Source organism: Zootermopsis nevadensis, unplaced genomic scaffold, assembly GCF_977971745.1.
Source record: "Zootermopsis nevadensis isolate Lab colony 2312 unplaced genomic scaffold, Znev_1.0 Znev_ptg000061l, whole genome shotgun sequence".
Lineage (NCBI taxonomy): Eukaryota > Metazoa > Arthropoda > Insecta > Blattodea > Termopsidae > Zootermopsis > Zootermopsis nevadensis.
Window position 1 is genome coordinate 5,147,351 of NW_028259192.1, and position 17,635 is coordinate 5,164,985.

Below are 17,635 nucleotides of genomic sequence, written 5' to 3' on the forward strand. Positions count from 1 at the left end.
TTAAATATTTTCCATAGTGCAACTGGAAGAATTTTTTTGTGCAGAGATATTGATGGTGTTCATGGACAATACGTGCGTATTTTCTTACTATTGCATTATTTATCCCAAGCTACTATGATCTTAACAAGATGAGACAGACATTGAAATTTATTTCCAGTATTTTTGTACGCTCACAAACAAGCAGTACAACCTCTTAATATTTTGTTAAAGTGGCATTTGTAAACATAATCCACATTCATTTCCCAAATTCCCTCTTAGAGAAATGGTCTCATATAAGGAAGGCAAAATGTGTCAAGTTTCACCGATGAAACTCGGGTAAAATTACAAAATTATCCACCAACTAAGATAACGTGGCATAACCCAGTGACACACGAGATCCTTGATTCCAAGAATAAATAACTTCTTCTTTCAATTCATACATACACACGCAAAAACGATAAATTTGGTAACCATCTAACCTCTCTGTGGAGGCTGCATATTTTGATCCATTTCATTCTGGCAAATACGCGTTATGAGAAGTGGCCTGCTTTTAATTAACAAAGGTCTACAGCATTTTTTAAAATCATGTCCTACTGTTTTCGCAGAAATCGCTTCATGATGCAAAAACTAAATGTGCTGTAAAGAAGATTAGTTATCCTTCTTGACTAATGACACTTTTAATACACAACTATTAATTAGCACCATGTGAAATAATTTCCACACAAAATTTCCAACATAAACCAACATGTTTTAGGCAGGTGGTCAGTGCAGTGTATACGAGGTGCGATCGGAAAGTTTCAAGACTGCGCCTATAAAAACCCGTACACTTATCTCAGGTATTAAATTCATCCATCACCCTCGAAGTAGTTCCCCTGGGAGTGAACACAACGATCCCAGCGCCGCTGCCAAGCCTGGAAGCATCCCTCGAAATCTTCCTTTGTCAGCCTGTCAAGCACCATCTGCGATTCTGCCTGAATCTCTTCTATCGTCTCAAATCTCCTTCCCTTTAGCTGAATTTTCATCTTTGGGAAGAGGAAGAAGTCACACGGCGAATAAGGAGGGTGCGGGATGACGGCCGTGGTGTTTGAGGCCAAAAACTGCCGAACTTTGAGGGCGGTGTGCGCTGGCGCGTTGTCATGATGCGTCGCATGTGGAGTTCTTCCTTTAGAATCAGCTCACAGGTCCCATAGCCTATCCCAACAATGTCGCACAAGTCGTTGATGGTACGACGTCGATCTTCGTGAATGGCCTGCCGAATCTTCGTAACATTTTCGGGCGTTGTGCTCGAAGATGGTCGTCCAGAACGCTCGTCATCATCGACAGAGGTTCGGCCATTTTTAAAACGTGAATGCCACACAAAAGTTTGTGCACGACCCATTGCGGACTCCCCAAATGCTTGCTTTAGCATTCATAGGTTTCCGTAGCCGTTTTGGCGAGTCTTTGGCAAAATTTGATGCACACGCCATTCCGAAATCGCAGAAGGGTCGGTGTAATGCACTACCAAAACGCCCGTAACTAAGAAACAAATGCTAATTCGATGATGCCGGCTGGCACACTGATTCACTATGAATGTAGGCCGCACCCCCTAGCGGCAGAAGCTCGTACTACATCCGGTTCGCCCTCTATTGACACAGTCTGGAAACTTTCCCATCGCACCTCGTATGTCTTGGCCTGTTTCAATTTATTCAAGTTATCTGAAACACAGAAACTGTTCTCAGTTATTTACCAGTTACTAAGGCAACCTTACGTGTTCATCTATTTGTATTACCCAGAAAAAAATCCTTTTCATCTCGTTCAGCTACGCTGTAAGGTGGCAGCATCAGCATGTCCGCAAATGTATAACGTTTAATCGTTTTGACTATCGATTCTGCTTCCAAATAAATTGTCACATCAGCTCTGTCTGAAACTTCCGTGGAATCGAATCGCCACAGACGAATCAACCTAGACTGGCAAGGAAGTGATCCGGTTTTTCAAGTCGAAACGTCACCTAAAATGTTTCGTCTATAGAGCCCTCTGACCACAAAATATTTACTGCTGATACACTGATCAAGGGAGCTATAAAAAAAACTGCTCGAAGATGGAATGCAGTTCAAATTCGCCACTACGTCTCTACATACATGAGATAGTGCAACACAGAAAAATACGAAAACATTAATGTCTCGAGTGGGATTCAAACCCACAATCCCTTTGTTCGAGCAGTCAAGACCGCATGGTCACTGTGATACGTCACTTGCGATTCCCTTGCTATACTTAAGCAACATTATAAGACTCCTTAAAATTATCTTCCTGCCATTCAATGGAAATTGCTCTGAACAAACTGGCACATGTATTACTTCCTACCTTTTGATTGTATCAAGACATTACATTGAAAAAGAACAACAAAAGAATATTGATTAACAGCTAATTAAAATTATAAATTAATATAAAACTGACAATTCAAACACAAGCTATTAATGAAGCGTGAAGAGAAATTACCGCAGTCAGGAACTTGACCGCGAACAAGTTGGAACGCGAACGCAAACAACAGATAAAAAGGTGTAGTATTTTAAAATACAATTTAGAAGTCTCAGTCTCTCTGAAAGATAATAAGCTATACGAATGGGTACGTGGCTACAACGTTAAGGGAGGAAATCGTCTACCTGAACAATTCCAGCGTGAATACAGTAAATGCATATTTACTTGAACGTGATACCATTAACACGTATAGACAGTTTTTCTTCTTCACTCTGCATACGAATTTCGACTTTGTAAATCAGCTCTCAGTACTTCCCTAAGAAAATTGTTTTGAAAATGTGGTAACAGTTACACAAGTCGTTATTTTTATTAGTATTTTAAAAATCAGAGTTATTATTCAGATCAGAAGGTATCACACACATTCACCATGGAGACGGACTGGGCTTGATCGAGTAGTCGGAAACGTCTGGAAACGTCCGATCTTTGGATTGTGCATCGTAAGTGGAATCATCACGTTTCCACTTTCCTGAAGGTATGACCTTAACGCTCGATTCTTAACGGAGGCCTCTGATCTTTTGTGTTATTCATTACCTCATACAGAAGGTGAGGTAATTTTAGAAAATAAAATTGACATTGCATAAACCATTTCTTCCAGAATGAGACGATACCCATTATTACTAACAACTTGGACATTCTTATGAATTATCAATGGTCTGGTTTTGTTTAGCAAGATCTTTAAGTATACAGGGTGATTCAAAAAGTTAGGGCCAAACTGAAGGAGCGTATAGAGGGACTCAGAGAGAACAGGAATCCATGTCCTCCGAAGTTATCCTGAGTCAGTCGAGGCCATTTAAGGTAGGGAAGTCTGATAACATACCCCTGAAATAACCGTACTTTGCTATTCTCCTACTAGCTTAATTTTTTTTTTTTTTTTTTGTTAATGTACAACGACTACCTTACCGCCACTGTGGTCTAGCGGTCAGAACACTAGCCTTGTAAGCCTGGGGTCCCGGTTCAATTCCCGGTGGTGCTCAAATTTATAACTTGTGTTGGGCAAGGCCGTGGTCTAGGCATCGCGGAGTTTTCCTCCGGGGGCTTCCCCGGTTTCTCCGTGGCATCCCAACAATTACTCCACTCACACACAGAAGAAGGCAATGGCAAACCACTTCTGATCATCTCTGCCAAGAACGTATATGAACAGGTCCCAGTCCGAGAAAAGGATGGAAGGATCCTGTTCATATGGACCTGTCGTCAGACAGAACACTACAAATAAAAAATAATAACAACGATTACATTAGAGCATAGCAAAGTACGATTATTTCAGCGGTATGTTATCAGACTTCATTCGACATTTTCGAAAACCGACTGTCCTTCGGTCCCGTTTAGGTCGGCAAATTGAAACCTTACTGTGCCATTAAATGTAATCCTCCTCGTACAGCCTTTTAAATATCAGTGGTAACTACATGAACCTTGTTTTAACATTAAATAACTTCGCATATTACCCACGGAGTTTATTACTGGTCTTGTTTGATTGTCAAAGTAACCAGGAGTTGTTTCCTCAAACATAGTTATCCAATTCAACTCTGTAACGGGGAAGTGTTTTCTTTGAGGTACGGACTGAACTACCTCTTTCCACGATTACACCTCACCGCCTTGGGCACGCAGCAATCATTCTTAGCACAATGCGCAAGAAATAAAAGAATAAAAAGCTGTCCATGTCTGCCAGTTGATTCATTCCAATTCTGTGCGCGCATAAATGTCTGAGCGCAGAATTCCTCACGTAAACGGGCAATCACGAGGAATCCCACATCATGATACCATCACCCAGGCACAGAAGCGACAGACACTATACCCACTTAAAACCAATGACAAATATGACGTCGTATGATTTGAGGTTTTCACAGCGGCGAGTATGAAGATTTCTGTCTTCTGGGTTGTTGCGCTGTGTAGTCTGATCAATGTTAACCAACGTTTCAGAGGTCATACGGCCTCCGTAATCAGGGCGATGAGTATGAAGATTTCTGTCTTCTGGGTTGTTGCGCTGTGTAGTCTGGTCGATGTTAACCAGCGTTTCAGAGGTCATACTGCCTCCGTCATCAGGGCGATGAGTATGAAGATTTGTGTCTTCTGGGTTGTTGCGCTGTGTAGTCTGGTCGATGTTAACCAACGTTTCAGAGGTCATACGGCCTCCGTAATCAGGGCGATGAGTATGAAGATTTCTGTCTTCTGGGTTGTTGCGCTGTGTAGTCTGGTCGATGTTAACCAACGTTTCAGAGGTCATACGGCCTCCGTAATCAGGGCGGTGAGTATGAAGATTTCTGTCTTCTGGGTTGTTGCGCTCTGTAGTCTGGTAGATGTTTACCAACGTTTCGGAGGTCATACTGCCTCCATCATCAGGGCGATGAGTATGAAGATTTCTGTCTTCTGGGTTGTTGCGCTGTGTAGTCTGATCGATGTTAACCAACGTTTCAGAGGTCATACTGCCTCCATCATAAGGGCGATGAGTATGAAGATTTCTGTCTTCTGGGTTGTTGCGCTGTGTAGTCTGATCGATGTTAAAAAACGTTTCAGAGGTCATACTGCCTCCGTCATCAGGGCGATGAGTATGAAGATTTCTGTCTTCTGGGTTGTTGCGCTGTGTAGTCTGGTAGATGTTTACCAACGTTTCAGAGGTCATACTGCCTCCGTCATCAGGCCGATGAGTATGAAGATTTCTGTCTTCTGGGTTGTTGCGCTGTGTAGTCTGGTAGATGTTTACCAACGTTTCAGAGGTCATACTGCCTCCGTCATCAGGGCGATGAGTATGAAGATTTCTGTCTTCTGGGTTGTTGCGCTGTGTAGTCTGATCGATGTTAACCAACGTTTCAGAGGTCATACTGCCTCCGTCATCAGGCCGATGAGTATGAAGATTTCTGTCTTCTGGGTTGTTGCGCTGTGTAGTCTGGTAGATGTTTACCAACGTTTCAGAGGTCATACGGCCTCCGTCATCAGGGTGATGAGTATGAAGATTTCTGTCTTCTGGGTTGTTGCGCTGTGTAGTCTGGTCGATGTTTACCAACGTTTCAGAGGTCATACTGCCTCCGTCATCAGGGTGATGAGTATGAAGATTTCTGTCTTCTGGGTTGTTGCGCTGTGTAGTCTGGTCGATGTTTACAAACGTGTCAGAGGTCATACGGCCTCCGTCATCAGGGCGATGAGTATAAAGATTTCTGTCTTCTGGGTTGTTGCGCTGTGTAGTCTGGTCGATGTTTACCAACGTTTCAGAGGTCATACTGCCTCCGTCATCAGAGTATGAAGATTTCTGTCTTCTGGGTTGCTGCGCTGTGTAGTCTGGTCGATGTTTACCAACGTTTCAGAGGTCATACTGCCTCCGTCATCAGGGTGATGAGTATGAAGATTTGTGTCTTCTGGGTTGTTGCGCTGTGTAGTCTGGTCGATGTTAACCAACGTTTCAGAGGTAATACTGCCTCCGTCATCAGGGCGATGTGTATGAAGATTTGTGTCTTCTGGGTTGTTGCGCTATGTAGTCTGGTCGATGTTAACCAACGTTTCAGAGGTCATACTGCCTCCGTCATCAGGGCGATGAGTATGAAGATTTCTGTCTTTATTGAGCAATCAGGCCGTGAGACTGAAGTCATCCTTTCCCCGCGAGCAAATTTGTTTACCGTTTGCACTTACAATTAAGACGTGCATGTTTTCAGATCGTAATGGAATGCGAAGGCGAGACTGCAGTGCAGCAGCTGTTCCACGGCGCTGTCGTCTTCGTGACGGGGGGCACGGGATTCCTGGGCAATGCGCTGCTAGAGAAGCTTCTACGCTCCTGTCCTGGCGTCAGGACCATATTCATCCTCTTGAGGCCCAAGAAGGGCAAGACTCAAGAAGAGCGATTCTCTGGTCTCTTCGAAGCACCGGTTAGTACAGGAGGCCAGCGAAAGTATTTATGAGACGCCTGCAGACAAACTTGAATATAAAAAGTGACTAATTATTTTAACAAATTCGTAACATTTTGCTGTTTGCAGCATGGTGAGTTTCTAACGTAACCGCCACAATACCCTTCCAGTTAAAGAAGTGTCGCTAAATAATCCAAGGAAAAATTAAATGCAAAAGAACACTTTAGCTGTCACAATCGGATCCTCCAAAGTTCTTCCATTTTCGTTACACGCAATCCCACCCCCCACAAACCATTTTTACACGCCCTGCTACTCTGGAACTCATTTCATCCAATTTAAGTCGAGGATTTTTAAGACGTCTCTTCTCTAAAGGCTTTTGACTTAAATTCTGCATGCATTTCTCATGATGCAATTTTTTCCAACAACCTATAACTTTATCTCTCTCGAATCCAAATATTCTCCGCAACACCCTGTTCTCAAATACCCTCAATGTGAGAGATCACATTTAACAAAACAAGTTCCATTATAATGTTCTCTTTAAATCTTTTTGTTCTTATAGCAGCCGGGAGAACAAAAGATTCCTGAAGTGTCTGGAAATAAGTATTCCCCAAATTTAATGTGAATGCGATGAACGACACGGCAAACAATGAACACCATTTGATTCTCGGTATGAAGACATCTCGTGTGTACAAATGTTTCATTTCCAGTAACCTTGGCCATGTATGTTAGGTTAGAACTGAGTGTACACACACGCGTTGTAGAAATTATTTACGTGTGTGCTGAAAATTATCAACTACGGGGCAGATCAAATATTTTGGTTTCACACAGGAAGAATCACAAGCAGAAATCTTTGTTAACACTCAATTTGTAAAACGGACTTTCACATTGACGTGTGTGCATATGACAAATTGCGTACAGCTGAGTGAAGAGATGAAAGCTGTTTGCCAATCAGGTTACACTTAATCATTAAACGCTGTAATCCTATAATTTTTTCTCTCTTCACCGATTAATTAGCCATGTACGTAAGGAAAGGAACACGGAATCCTGTATCCCGAGCCAGTTGAATCCAATTCACAGCTATCAGTTCTCTAAGATCAGTTTAATATTATCCTTCTCGGTATTCAAACTGGCTCCTTTCCAAGAGGAATGGAGAGAATTGATCACAACCAGACAACACACAGAGACTGATGATGCTCAGAATTAGTACAAAATTGATGACTGCCTTCTGCAATGTTGCGTCAGGTTGCCTGATAAAAATCGATAAACGTTTCAGAGGTACTTACCGCCTCAGTCATTAGGGCGATGGGAACACTCTCATCACCCCGATTATACAATAAGCATCCCTGAACACTTCCTACCAGACTACACAGTGCAACATCCCAGAACACAGCCGTCTTCACACACGTCACCACGAGAACCTGGTATCTCACCCAGTACAAACTTGTATTAACATCCATAAGGTCAGGGCTGACTTGTTTCATTGTGTCCAGGTGTTTGAATCCATGAAGAAGGCCTGTCCCAACTATATGACCAAAGTGAGGGCTGTGGCCGGTGACTGTGGGTTGCCCGGCTTGGGCCTCGGAGAAGCAGATCGCGAGCTGCTATGTCAAGAAGTGAGAGTCGTGTTCCATATCGCAGCAACTGTCCGGTTTGATGAAAAGCTGAAGACAGCTGTCCACATCAATGTCAGAAGCACGAAGCACCTGCTAGAGCTCGCAAGGCACATGCCACATCTCAAGGTACAAACTCAGAATGCCTGGAATCGAACATGGTCCTCCAGTCTGGAACTAGTGTTCTTGCTACTTATAACTGCAACAGTTCCTTCAGCTGTTTTGAAATGTGTTCAGTTTCCAATCCCTGTATTCATGCCAGGAGTTCTCAAACGTTTCCAGACCTGGGGCCACATTCAACATTTATCAATTAGCAAGCTACAGGCTTTTAAATTAGGACATAGCAGTTCATTAAAACGGCTAAGTTTTACCTACTGTTTCAAACAGGTTCACATGAAACTTAAGACTTTTCTTTAACAAATTAGTAATTACTGAGATATCTGGATACTGGGAACGACCCGTTCTTCGAGTGCCTGAGCACTGCGGGTCCCAACCTTTCGTTGGCTTGATCTATAGACATTCGGTAGGACTCCTTGGACGAGGGATCGGCCCGTCGCAAGGCCTCGACCTGTACACAGGACAACACAACACAGAAAAACGCGGACAAACATTCATGGCTTGAGTGGGATTCGAACCCACGGTCCCAGCGACCAAGCGGCACAAGGCCCACGCCTCAGACCACATGGCCACTGCGGACCCCTACTGAGATATCTGGCACTGATTTTGCTCCAGTAATCTCTCAATACCAAGTCTAATTTCGGCTTCTGAAATTTGCATTTTTTTCCTTCCATGTTCATCATTAAAATGCATCCTAGTTCTTGATTTAACATTAATTTAAACAGTTGTAGACTGTGACGATTACAGCCAAGTAACAGCAGAACCAATCAGATAAAAAGCATCATTAGCCAGCTCCAGCCAATCAAGTGCTGTTAGCCACTGATTGGTTCTGCTCTGTTCCAGTGTATGGAGTTGCACTGAACGTTTTAATTTTTAATTGTGCAACATGGTTAGTATGAATGTTCCACCCCTCTTCAGTGGTCTCATCCAACGGTATATGCTTCAAAGTGCTGTGGATCAATGCAAGAGAAAGCAATTTAAGAATTTTAGTGCGGTATATTTCATAATGACCGCCACAGTGGTCTCGCGGTTAGAACGCTGGCCTTCTAATCCTGGGGTCCCGGGTTCGATTACCGGCGGTGCCCGAATTTATAATTTGTGTTGGGCAAGGCCGTGGTCTAGGCAACACGGAGTTTTCCTCCGGGGCTTCCCCGGTTTCTCCGTGGCATCCCAACAATTACTCCATACTTCATATACACACGAGAAGGCAATGGCAAACCACTTCTGGATCATCTGCCAAGAACATATATGAACAGGTCCCAGTCCGAGAAAAGGATGGAAGGATCCTCTTCATAATATGTCGCCAACCTCCTGTATAGGAAATAAGAACTGTGAAGAACAGTGAATGATTCTGTTACTGGCATCATTATCATCCTCTCACATATTAGATCATTTAGCCTGTTATAGCTTCACGCCATTTCTTTAGTGGTCTTCCTAACCTTCAATTCTTTGGCTTGTATGCCACAGTAATAAATATCTTTATGAAAGCTGAAATAAGGACATGGTCCTGCTAAGTGGCTGTTTGCCAACAGTATTCTACGTTTAGTTAGGCCTTGGGGTTGTATAATGCCTACACTGATGTAATGTTTAAGCCATCATGACCTGGTCCCCAGACCCTTGGTTAGCTGCTAGTGAAGTATCAAAAACAGGTTGTACCATGAGACTTTGAGGCAGAGAATTTAATAGAAGTGGCTACTGGAGGCACCTCTTATTCCTTGCAACCATAATTGAGTCTGTAATGTTGCCAGTTATTCAGACAAGAACAGAATCAATTGCTCAAAGACTCTGCATTTTGCATCTTTCTTATTTTCTTCTCTTTCATTTTCTTTTATACATTTGGAATTTTCCTTGCCTTTGCAAATGATGTTTTTCTTTCCAGTCGTTCATCCACGTATCATCTGCCTTTGCACAATGCCCCATTAAACACATTGAGGAGAAGTTCTATCCAGTGCCATTGCAGTGTGACAAAGCAATACAGCTAGTGGACCTTCTGGATGAAGATGTGCTGTCCATTATGACTCCAATGTGAGTATGGAAGTCTTGAACCCTCTGCTGACATTTGGTGTGCCAGATCCCAATCACCAAAAAACCATAATTTGCACATTATGGATATAGAGCAAATAAGAAATTATTTCAGAGTATGAAACATGAAAAAAATATATATGAACTTGTATTTAACTGTTTCCCCGAATACTTTTATCTTAAAATATGATAAAAAGTTACATTTTTATGTTTCACATTTTAAATGATTGCACAAAAATTAAATCATTGATGTGTTTTAATGCAAAAGTATTTAATTGTAGATAAAAAGTAAAAGTACAAAATTTTGTTAATATAATTATAATTATTATTGCAAGTTACCTCAGCCACATTTCAAAAACACTTAAATATCCTCTTCACAATCACAACGTACAATGGACTGAAAAGCTACCGCAGGAACTTACGACATGTGCTACAGAAGCATAGAAGCACAGAAATCAGTTTCCAAACAAATATAACAAGTTTCTGCCTGGCAAGAATTAACACAGGAAAGGGATTTAAAAGAAAATCATGAGGGAAAGAGTGAGGATGAGATACAGGAAAATGTCAGAAACTACGAGATTAAACCGTGACTGGAGAGGGGGGGGATAGCAATATGAGTAAGGAAAGCTTGAGCTAACACAACTCATTACAAACAAGTATCACAAGTTGATTTCATATAGAATAAGGAAATATTTTGGATATGCATTTTAGAAGTACAGGAATAGAGAATTCATTTGAGACTTTGTATTTATTAAGTATGTTTTCCTTTCTTGATCACATTCCACATAGTGCGGTGTTATAGGCTGTCCACAAAACCAAGGATCCTACATCATAAACTACTCAAGGGTGAGAAATAGGTCACTGTAATAGCAGTGACTTAGGCAATGCTTAAAGAGTTAATTAATATTTCAACTAAACTGTGCAGATGTGAATGGTTATTAATTACAGGATACTGAGGGAGTGGCCAAACACATATGCACTCACTAAATCAATTGCTGAAGACACAGTACGAGAGTTTGGAAAGGGCCTGCCAATAGCAGTGGTGCGACCTTCTATAGGTAGGTAGCTCATATTTGTTTCCAGTTTCTCATTGTGAAAGGATTATGGAAATGGTAACTGAAATGGAGAATTACTAAGAAGAACGTTGCATGACTGAAAGCTGCGAGTCTAGAATCACTCCATAAGAGCAAAACGCTGTCCTGTATAAACATGTAAGTGTCACTTAAAGAAAGTTCTTCATGAATAATTTCTACAGATGATATTCTGCTAATTTTTTTCCCTATTTTAGAGCATAATCCAAAAATGTTTACAGTACAAAAATCACTGTCATGTAGTGTACCTGATCTCATATCGCAGAAATGAACATAATTCTTGAATATGCTAGTTACAACACCACAATCATTTGCACATGAGGCCAGTAAACTGATAAGACTGCTTTTTTATAGTGATAAGTACCGCACGTGAACCTTTCCCTGGTTGGATCAACAACATTTATGGAGCTACTGGAGTTGTGGTAGGAGCTGGGGTTGGACTCCTAAGAACCATGCACTGTAATGAAGATATGTTGGCAGAAGTGGTTCCTGTCGATATGGTTATTAATGTGATGATAGCTGCTGCTTGGGACGTAGCAACACAACAAAGGTAAACAATCAAGTGCCTGTACAGGTGACTGACTGGTATTATCTTAAACTTCCTTCATGGCCTAATTTAAAGTATACCAGCTGAGATTCTAAATGGGAGAATGATAATGAAAATCAAAATGATAAGTGGCAGACAAGACCCATGGTTGAAGCCACTTTTTCTCTAGTATTTGGCAAATGCAGAAAATTTGATCAGTTGTAGATCTACTGTGTGTGACAAAGTTCAAATATTTGGGAACAACGATAACAAATCAAAATGAAACTCATGAGGAAATTAGTAGGAGACTAAATTATGGAAATGCTAGCTACTTTTCAGTTAAAAATATTTTTTCTTCCATCTGATTTCTAAGATCCCGAAGATTTAAATATACAAAACAATAATTTTGCCTGTTATTTTGTATGAGAATAGGTCGTTGAGGAGGATATTTGGGCCTAAGAGGGAAGACGGTGGGGCGTGGAGAAAACTGCATAATGATGAGCTTAAAAATCTGTACTGCTCCCCCAGTTTTGTCAGGGTGATTAAGTCGAGAAGAATGAGAAGAGTGGTGCACATGGATGGGGCAAGAGGTGTGCACCGTATATTTGTCAGGAAGCCTGAAGGGAAGAGACCGCTGGGGAAACCTAGACGTAGGTAGATAGGAGGATAATATCGAGTCGGATCTATGGGCGATAGGAGTTGAAGGCAACTGGATATTGCTGGCCCAGGACAGGGACCGATGGAGGGCTTTGTTTAATTCGGTAATGAAACTTTGGGTTCCCTAAGCCGTGTAGTTATTTAGTTAATAGATCTATTATGATAGAACACTCACTGACCAGTACGAATCAAAATTAAATCTGGCCAACAACTTATAATTAGGACTCATCCCAATGAAGAACATAAATGAAATTCACTGAGTGGTTTTGAAAATGAAATATACATATAGACAAGAAGATGTCCTCACCAAAGTATTGGTACACGTGTTTCATGCACTTTGTACAGAGAACACAAAAAAATGCTCTAAAAGTTTATGTTCTTGAAACAATGGACATAAAAGTGGACTGCATAAGATTTTAAATCTGTGACTGGCAAGCACCTGGCTGACAAGGGATTGCTGTGTATAAAATTAAGGACCATTATAGAAAAATAACAAACTTATGTGCGAGGAATCAACTCACAAGGGCACAACCAACCTTATCAAATTATAAATATAAAGTGTTTTTGTTTGTTTCATAGGTTGAAAGCACAGCAATATCTACTTGAAAAACAAACTGGGAACCTTCCAGGTCCAGATGATGATATTCCCATCTTGAACTATGTATCTTCAATTCAGAATCCTCTCACATGGGCTCAGTATATGAAGTTTAATGAATGCGGGAAAGAATTCCCATCTATGAGAGTGCAGTGGTACTACTGCTTCCAACTTAATAAATACAAGATCATGCACAATTTGTATGCCATTTTTCTGCACTTTCTGCCAGCTCTCATTGTGGATACTGCAGCCAGACTTGTTGGGAAAAAGCCAATGTAAGTTCCATAAATTAACAAGCTGAAATATTAAAATGTGTATGTACACTAAACCCTTGATTAATGGATTTTGGATTTAACACACACCATTTGGTGTTGTCAATTTGTTTATGGATGTGAGGATTCTTTTGTGCTCCATTATCTCTCTGCAACATCGTGGTTTAGTAGACCTTGTGTTATTGTAGGTGTCCTGTTCACATTACTAATATGTTTAATGGTGTTTGTAATTATGGTTTAAGGATGCATTACTGGACAACCCTTACAGTCCATTATGCTGAGGGTTTATAGTACATATGTCACACTGTAACGAGGCCTGAAAGTGATATTGAGGAAAGAGCTTCAAATTTATTACACAAGAACTGTATACTCAAAATGATAAAAATATGTTAGGCTGTAAAGGGGCCTGTCATTGTATGAGGTCATAGAAGCATCTGATTCATGACCGGAAAGAAGGGCGATAGGCTCTCGCCAAGAACACAACCCAGCACAGTGGGTCCTGAAAGGGGCTGACCTCTTCACTATCCATCCCCCCTCCTCTGATGCCTGTTTGTTGACTCCCTATTGGCACAGAACCGTTTCCCACTTATTCCTCAGTTATCACCAGCCCACTCCATCAGCATTCCCTACCTCCAACACTATAAAAATATCTCGACTTCCCAGTGTTTCCGATTTCCAATCAAAATTATTTTTACAAAAGATAAGTTGCCTAATGAGATAATCTCTCACCAGCAGCAATAGCTCCTACTTTGAAAAAGTCATGGCTGGAACACTGAAACCTTTAAAAGGCATAAAATATAAAAAACTTTTTCTAAACATAACAGTCTCAGTAACTTCTTGTTTTCTTTCAGATTATGGAATGCTTACAAGAAGATACACAAGTTTGTTGATGTGATATCATACTTCTCCACCCAACAGTGGAAGTTCACAAATGACAATGTGCAGACTTTGTGGAAAAGGATGAGTCCTGAGGATCAAAAGCTCTTTGACTTCAACATTGCTAACATTGATTGGCAGTCTGTATTCAAAGATTCCATGCTAGGGTTGCGCACGTATATGGCACAAGACACCCCTGACACAATAGAACCTGCAAAGAAACGCTACAGAAGGTACAGCCAAAATGTTTAATAAAATGACTGTAGTGTACTAATACAAATATCAGTGCGGTAAGTTGGAAAATTAGTTATAGTAGATGGCCGTGAATTGAAAGTAACAGTAGAAAAAATAACATTCAATTCAAGTGCCATTTTATTGTTCTATTATTCAAGACATTTAGTAATCTCTCCTAAATCTGAACTCAGAAAATATTACACACCAAAGAAATGAACAAACTGCAGTCTTATATATTGTGTAATTCAATCTCAAGTGAAGTACTGAAATATGAAGTGAGCCGGGATAGCTCAGTCAGTATAGTGACTAGCTACAGGCTGGACGACTGGGATTTGATGCCCATCGGTGGCAGAGACGTTTTCCTCTGGGTCCCACCATATCCAATGGGTGCGACAGTCCTTTCCCAGGGGTAAACAACTGCAGTTCAGTAATGACACTAATGACCCACTTAAAAGCTACATTGTTGTAGTGAAAGTAACACAAACTGTGAGTTACTTGTGTAAAAGTGGCAGTAACTTCATGAAAAGGATTACAGAAATAGGAACTTAGAACAATAATGCTGTCATTCTGTTTTCAGGTTGAAGATTGCACATTACACTTTGGTGTACACAATACGCTTTATTCTACTTGCCACCTTAACATGGATTACCATCAACATGGTGATGTGACATCTACAGCTCTTCAAGTCAGCAAAATGGAAATACTATTGGGTGTAGATAATTACTTTCAAAATTAATGAGTCCTGCCATTATTCATGTTTTCATATAAGATGATAAAAATACAACACAATTTGCTGTGAAACTCTTAGCCTTGTCATTGTTAAGAACAAAATAATTTCACCACATAAAACAGACCACTTCATTTTGTATATTTACGTAGCACAGTGAGCATAGTAACTGACTCAATTGACTACATGCTGAATAACTGGGGTTCAATCCTCAGCGGATGCAGAGGATACTTCTTCCAGCCTCTGCATCTAGAGTGGCTGTGATGCCCACCCAGACTCCTATACAGCGATTGCTAGGAGGTCATTTCCCCCAGGGTAAAGAGCGACTGGGGGCATAATCTGACAGCTCGTCTTCATCTACTACCAACTTCAAAAACAAGTAGGAGCTACACCTCTCTCCCATGCACGTCCATGGCTTGAATTGGGGAGTTTTACTTTTATGTGCGCGTAATATTCTCGTAACTTTAAATTATCCCTAACATGGATAATTTTCTTATTAAGAGAAAGAAAAGAAAAAGACACTGAATACAAAATGAAGTGGCATTTGCAAATTCATTCAAATTAAACACAGGTTCTGTAGTTGCAAGAACTAATGGTATTGGAAAAAAGAGCTACCATATCAAATTTGACTTAAGTTCAATACTTTAATTTTTTATTTTGCCTGCATTAAAGTTCCTCTGCATACAGAAATAAAAACTTCAGTTCCCAGGCTTTCTGAATAACAAGTCTCTTAATGTTATTTGCATGTCCACAATTGTCTTCTGGAAACAATGTAAGTGTCTGAGAAAAAGTTCTCATCATCAGAATTCACTGTAACATTATCATAATTGACACTGGAAGTCATGATAATGCAACTTCTCCAGAAGACCCTTTCTCCTTTCTAGTTTCATCTATAGCTGAACACAGGTTCTTATTAAATAATAAGCTTTAATATTTATGTAACATCTTGATTCATCGGACACATTAATTGTTATTCCTACCATAATTTTTGTCTCAATGCCCATTCCAAATCAAGATGATTTAAACCCTTCAGCTTTATCACCCAGCCCTCCTCCTTTCCAGGATGCTTGCTTCATTGGGCAATGCAGCCAGTTATTGCGTCTCTAAAGACTTTACCCCAGGAACCAGCTCTCCCTTGCTTTTGCCACCAGACCTGGATATCCCCGTTCTTCCACCATCCTGGCAACAATAATGGCCTTGCTTCTTTAAATCTCTAACCCAAATACCTCATTTATTTGTTATTTTCCCCATTAAAATTTTTCAAATATAAAATACCTTAAATGACTGTTTCAGTACTATGGTAATTCACTGTTACCACATATTTTGTTACTGTAAATACAGGAAGCCCAAAAACTCTTGTAGTAAGATCTGATTTTTCATCCACCTAAAATATCAATGAAACATTCAGCTTTCCTTTTAATGTCTTATAACACTACATGTTTCGATCTAACGGAGACCATCTTCTGGTGGCATGTAAGGTTTTTATTGAACTGTATGTAGCTTATGATCTATTAATAACCAAATTATGAGTTACAAATAATATGTAACACGCTGTACATTGGGTCTGCGGATTAACCGCAAAACATTCGAGAACCACATACACCATTAAAATATTGACCACTGAGAAATATATATCAAAAATTTGTGTAACTGCATTTCAATACCAGCAGCTGTGAGGAAAATGTGTCACTTGCAGCAGTATCACAATGTTTCTTAACAAACTATATACCATCCAGGAACATCGAGTTTCATGTACGTGCTCGTAACTGCAACAGCAACTGCTCTGCTGTACAAAATTTCATGTACATTTGAGCTTTAATATTTGAAACATTTACAAAACCTCAAAATTTTATTTCTTAATATAGATTGTTCCCTTATTTACCAATTACTGATAGGGTAGCAGTCCTGGGACGGTATAATCCTGATGCTGGAAGCACAGGTTTTCTTATAAAAAGGGCTGGTCATGTCTGTTTGTCCACATGATTTTGGTTTGCTCTATAAATTTGTTTCATTTTAAAAGTTCTTTCAATTTAATCATGTAAGTGACATGGTTCTCACTTACCTTGCAATTCTTAGCCATTTGTAATAAATTCTGCCACTCTCTGAAGCCAGAAGATATCACAGTTCCTGTGCTGGGTGAGAAAGTTCACTTATATCACTGGATGACTAAATAAACATGTACACAAAGAAAGACATAGTGAACTATACTTATAATTCAACTGAGTACATGGCAACCTCAATGAGAAAGGATTTCTCAGTCAGAATAGTGTCAAACTACTGACTGGGAGAATGGAATTCAATCCCCAGCAAGAGCATGGAATTTCCCTTCTAGCCTCTGCATCCAGATCACCTCCTATCCTGTGTGTACCAGGGGTCCTTCCCCTGGAGATAAAGCAAGGCTAAGGTGTGATGCTAATCACTCATCTCCATCTAGTGCCAAGGTGAAGAATAATTAGAAGCTATATTCCTCTTCAAGTACCTGCATGACATGTAGCAGTGCAGATTTACTTAACACGACAACCTAACAGGTTACCATCGATCAGGTTTAGTATACAAAAATATCACTGTAACCATATTTGTTTGAA

At 40.4% G+C, this 17,635-nt stretch overlaps 1 protein-coding gene across 1 annotated transcript in view; it reads left to right on the forward strand.

Annotated features, from left to right (window-relative positions):
• The first annotated feature begins 2,406 nt into the window (after positions 1-2,406).
• The window catches only part of LOC110840741 (uncharacterized), a 63,968-nt gene continuing 48,739 nt past the window's right edge, over positions 2,407-17,635 (forward strand). Inside the window, exons 1-10 of the mRNA XM_087340131.1 lie at positions 2,407-2,514; positions 6,135-6,344; positions 7,814-8,062; positions 9,930-10,075; positions 11,021-11,130; positions 11,518-11,713; positions 12,926-13,216; positions 14,065-14,322; positions 14,901-14,982; positions 15,266-15,365. Coding sequence (XP_087196257.1) covers positions 6,141-6,344; positions 7,814-8,062; positions 9,930-10,075; positions 11,021-11,130; positions 11,518-11,713; positions 12,926-13,216; positions 14,065-14,322; positions 14,901-14,982; positions 15,266-15,365 — 1,636 coding nt within the window. The 5' untranslated portion in view covers positions 2,407-2,514; positions 6,135-6,140. The remainder of the gene's footprint in view (positions 2,515-6,134; positions 6,345-7,813; positions 8,063-9,929; positions 10,076-11,020; positions 11,131-11,517; positions 11,714-12,925; positions 13,217-14,064; positions 14,323-14,900; positions 14,983-15,265; positions 15,366-17,635) is intronic.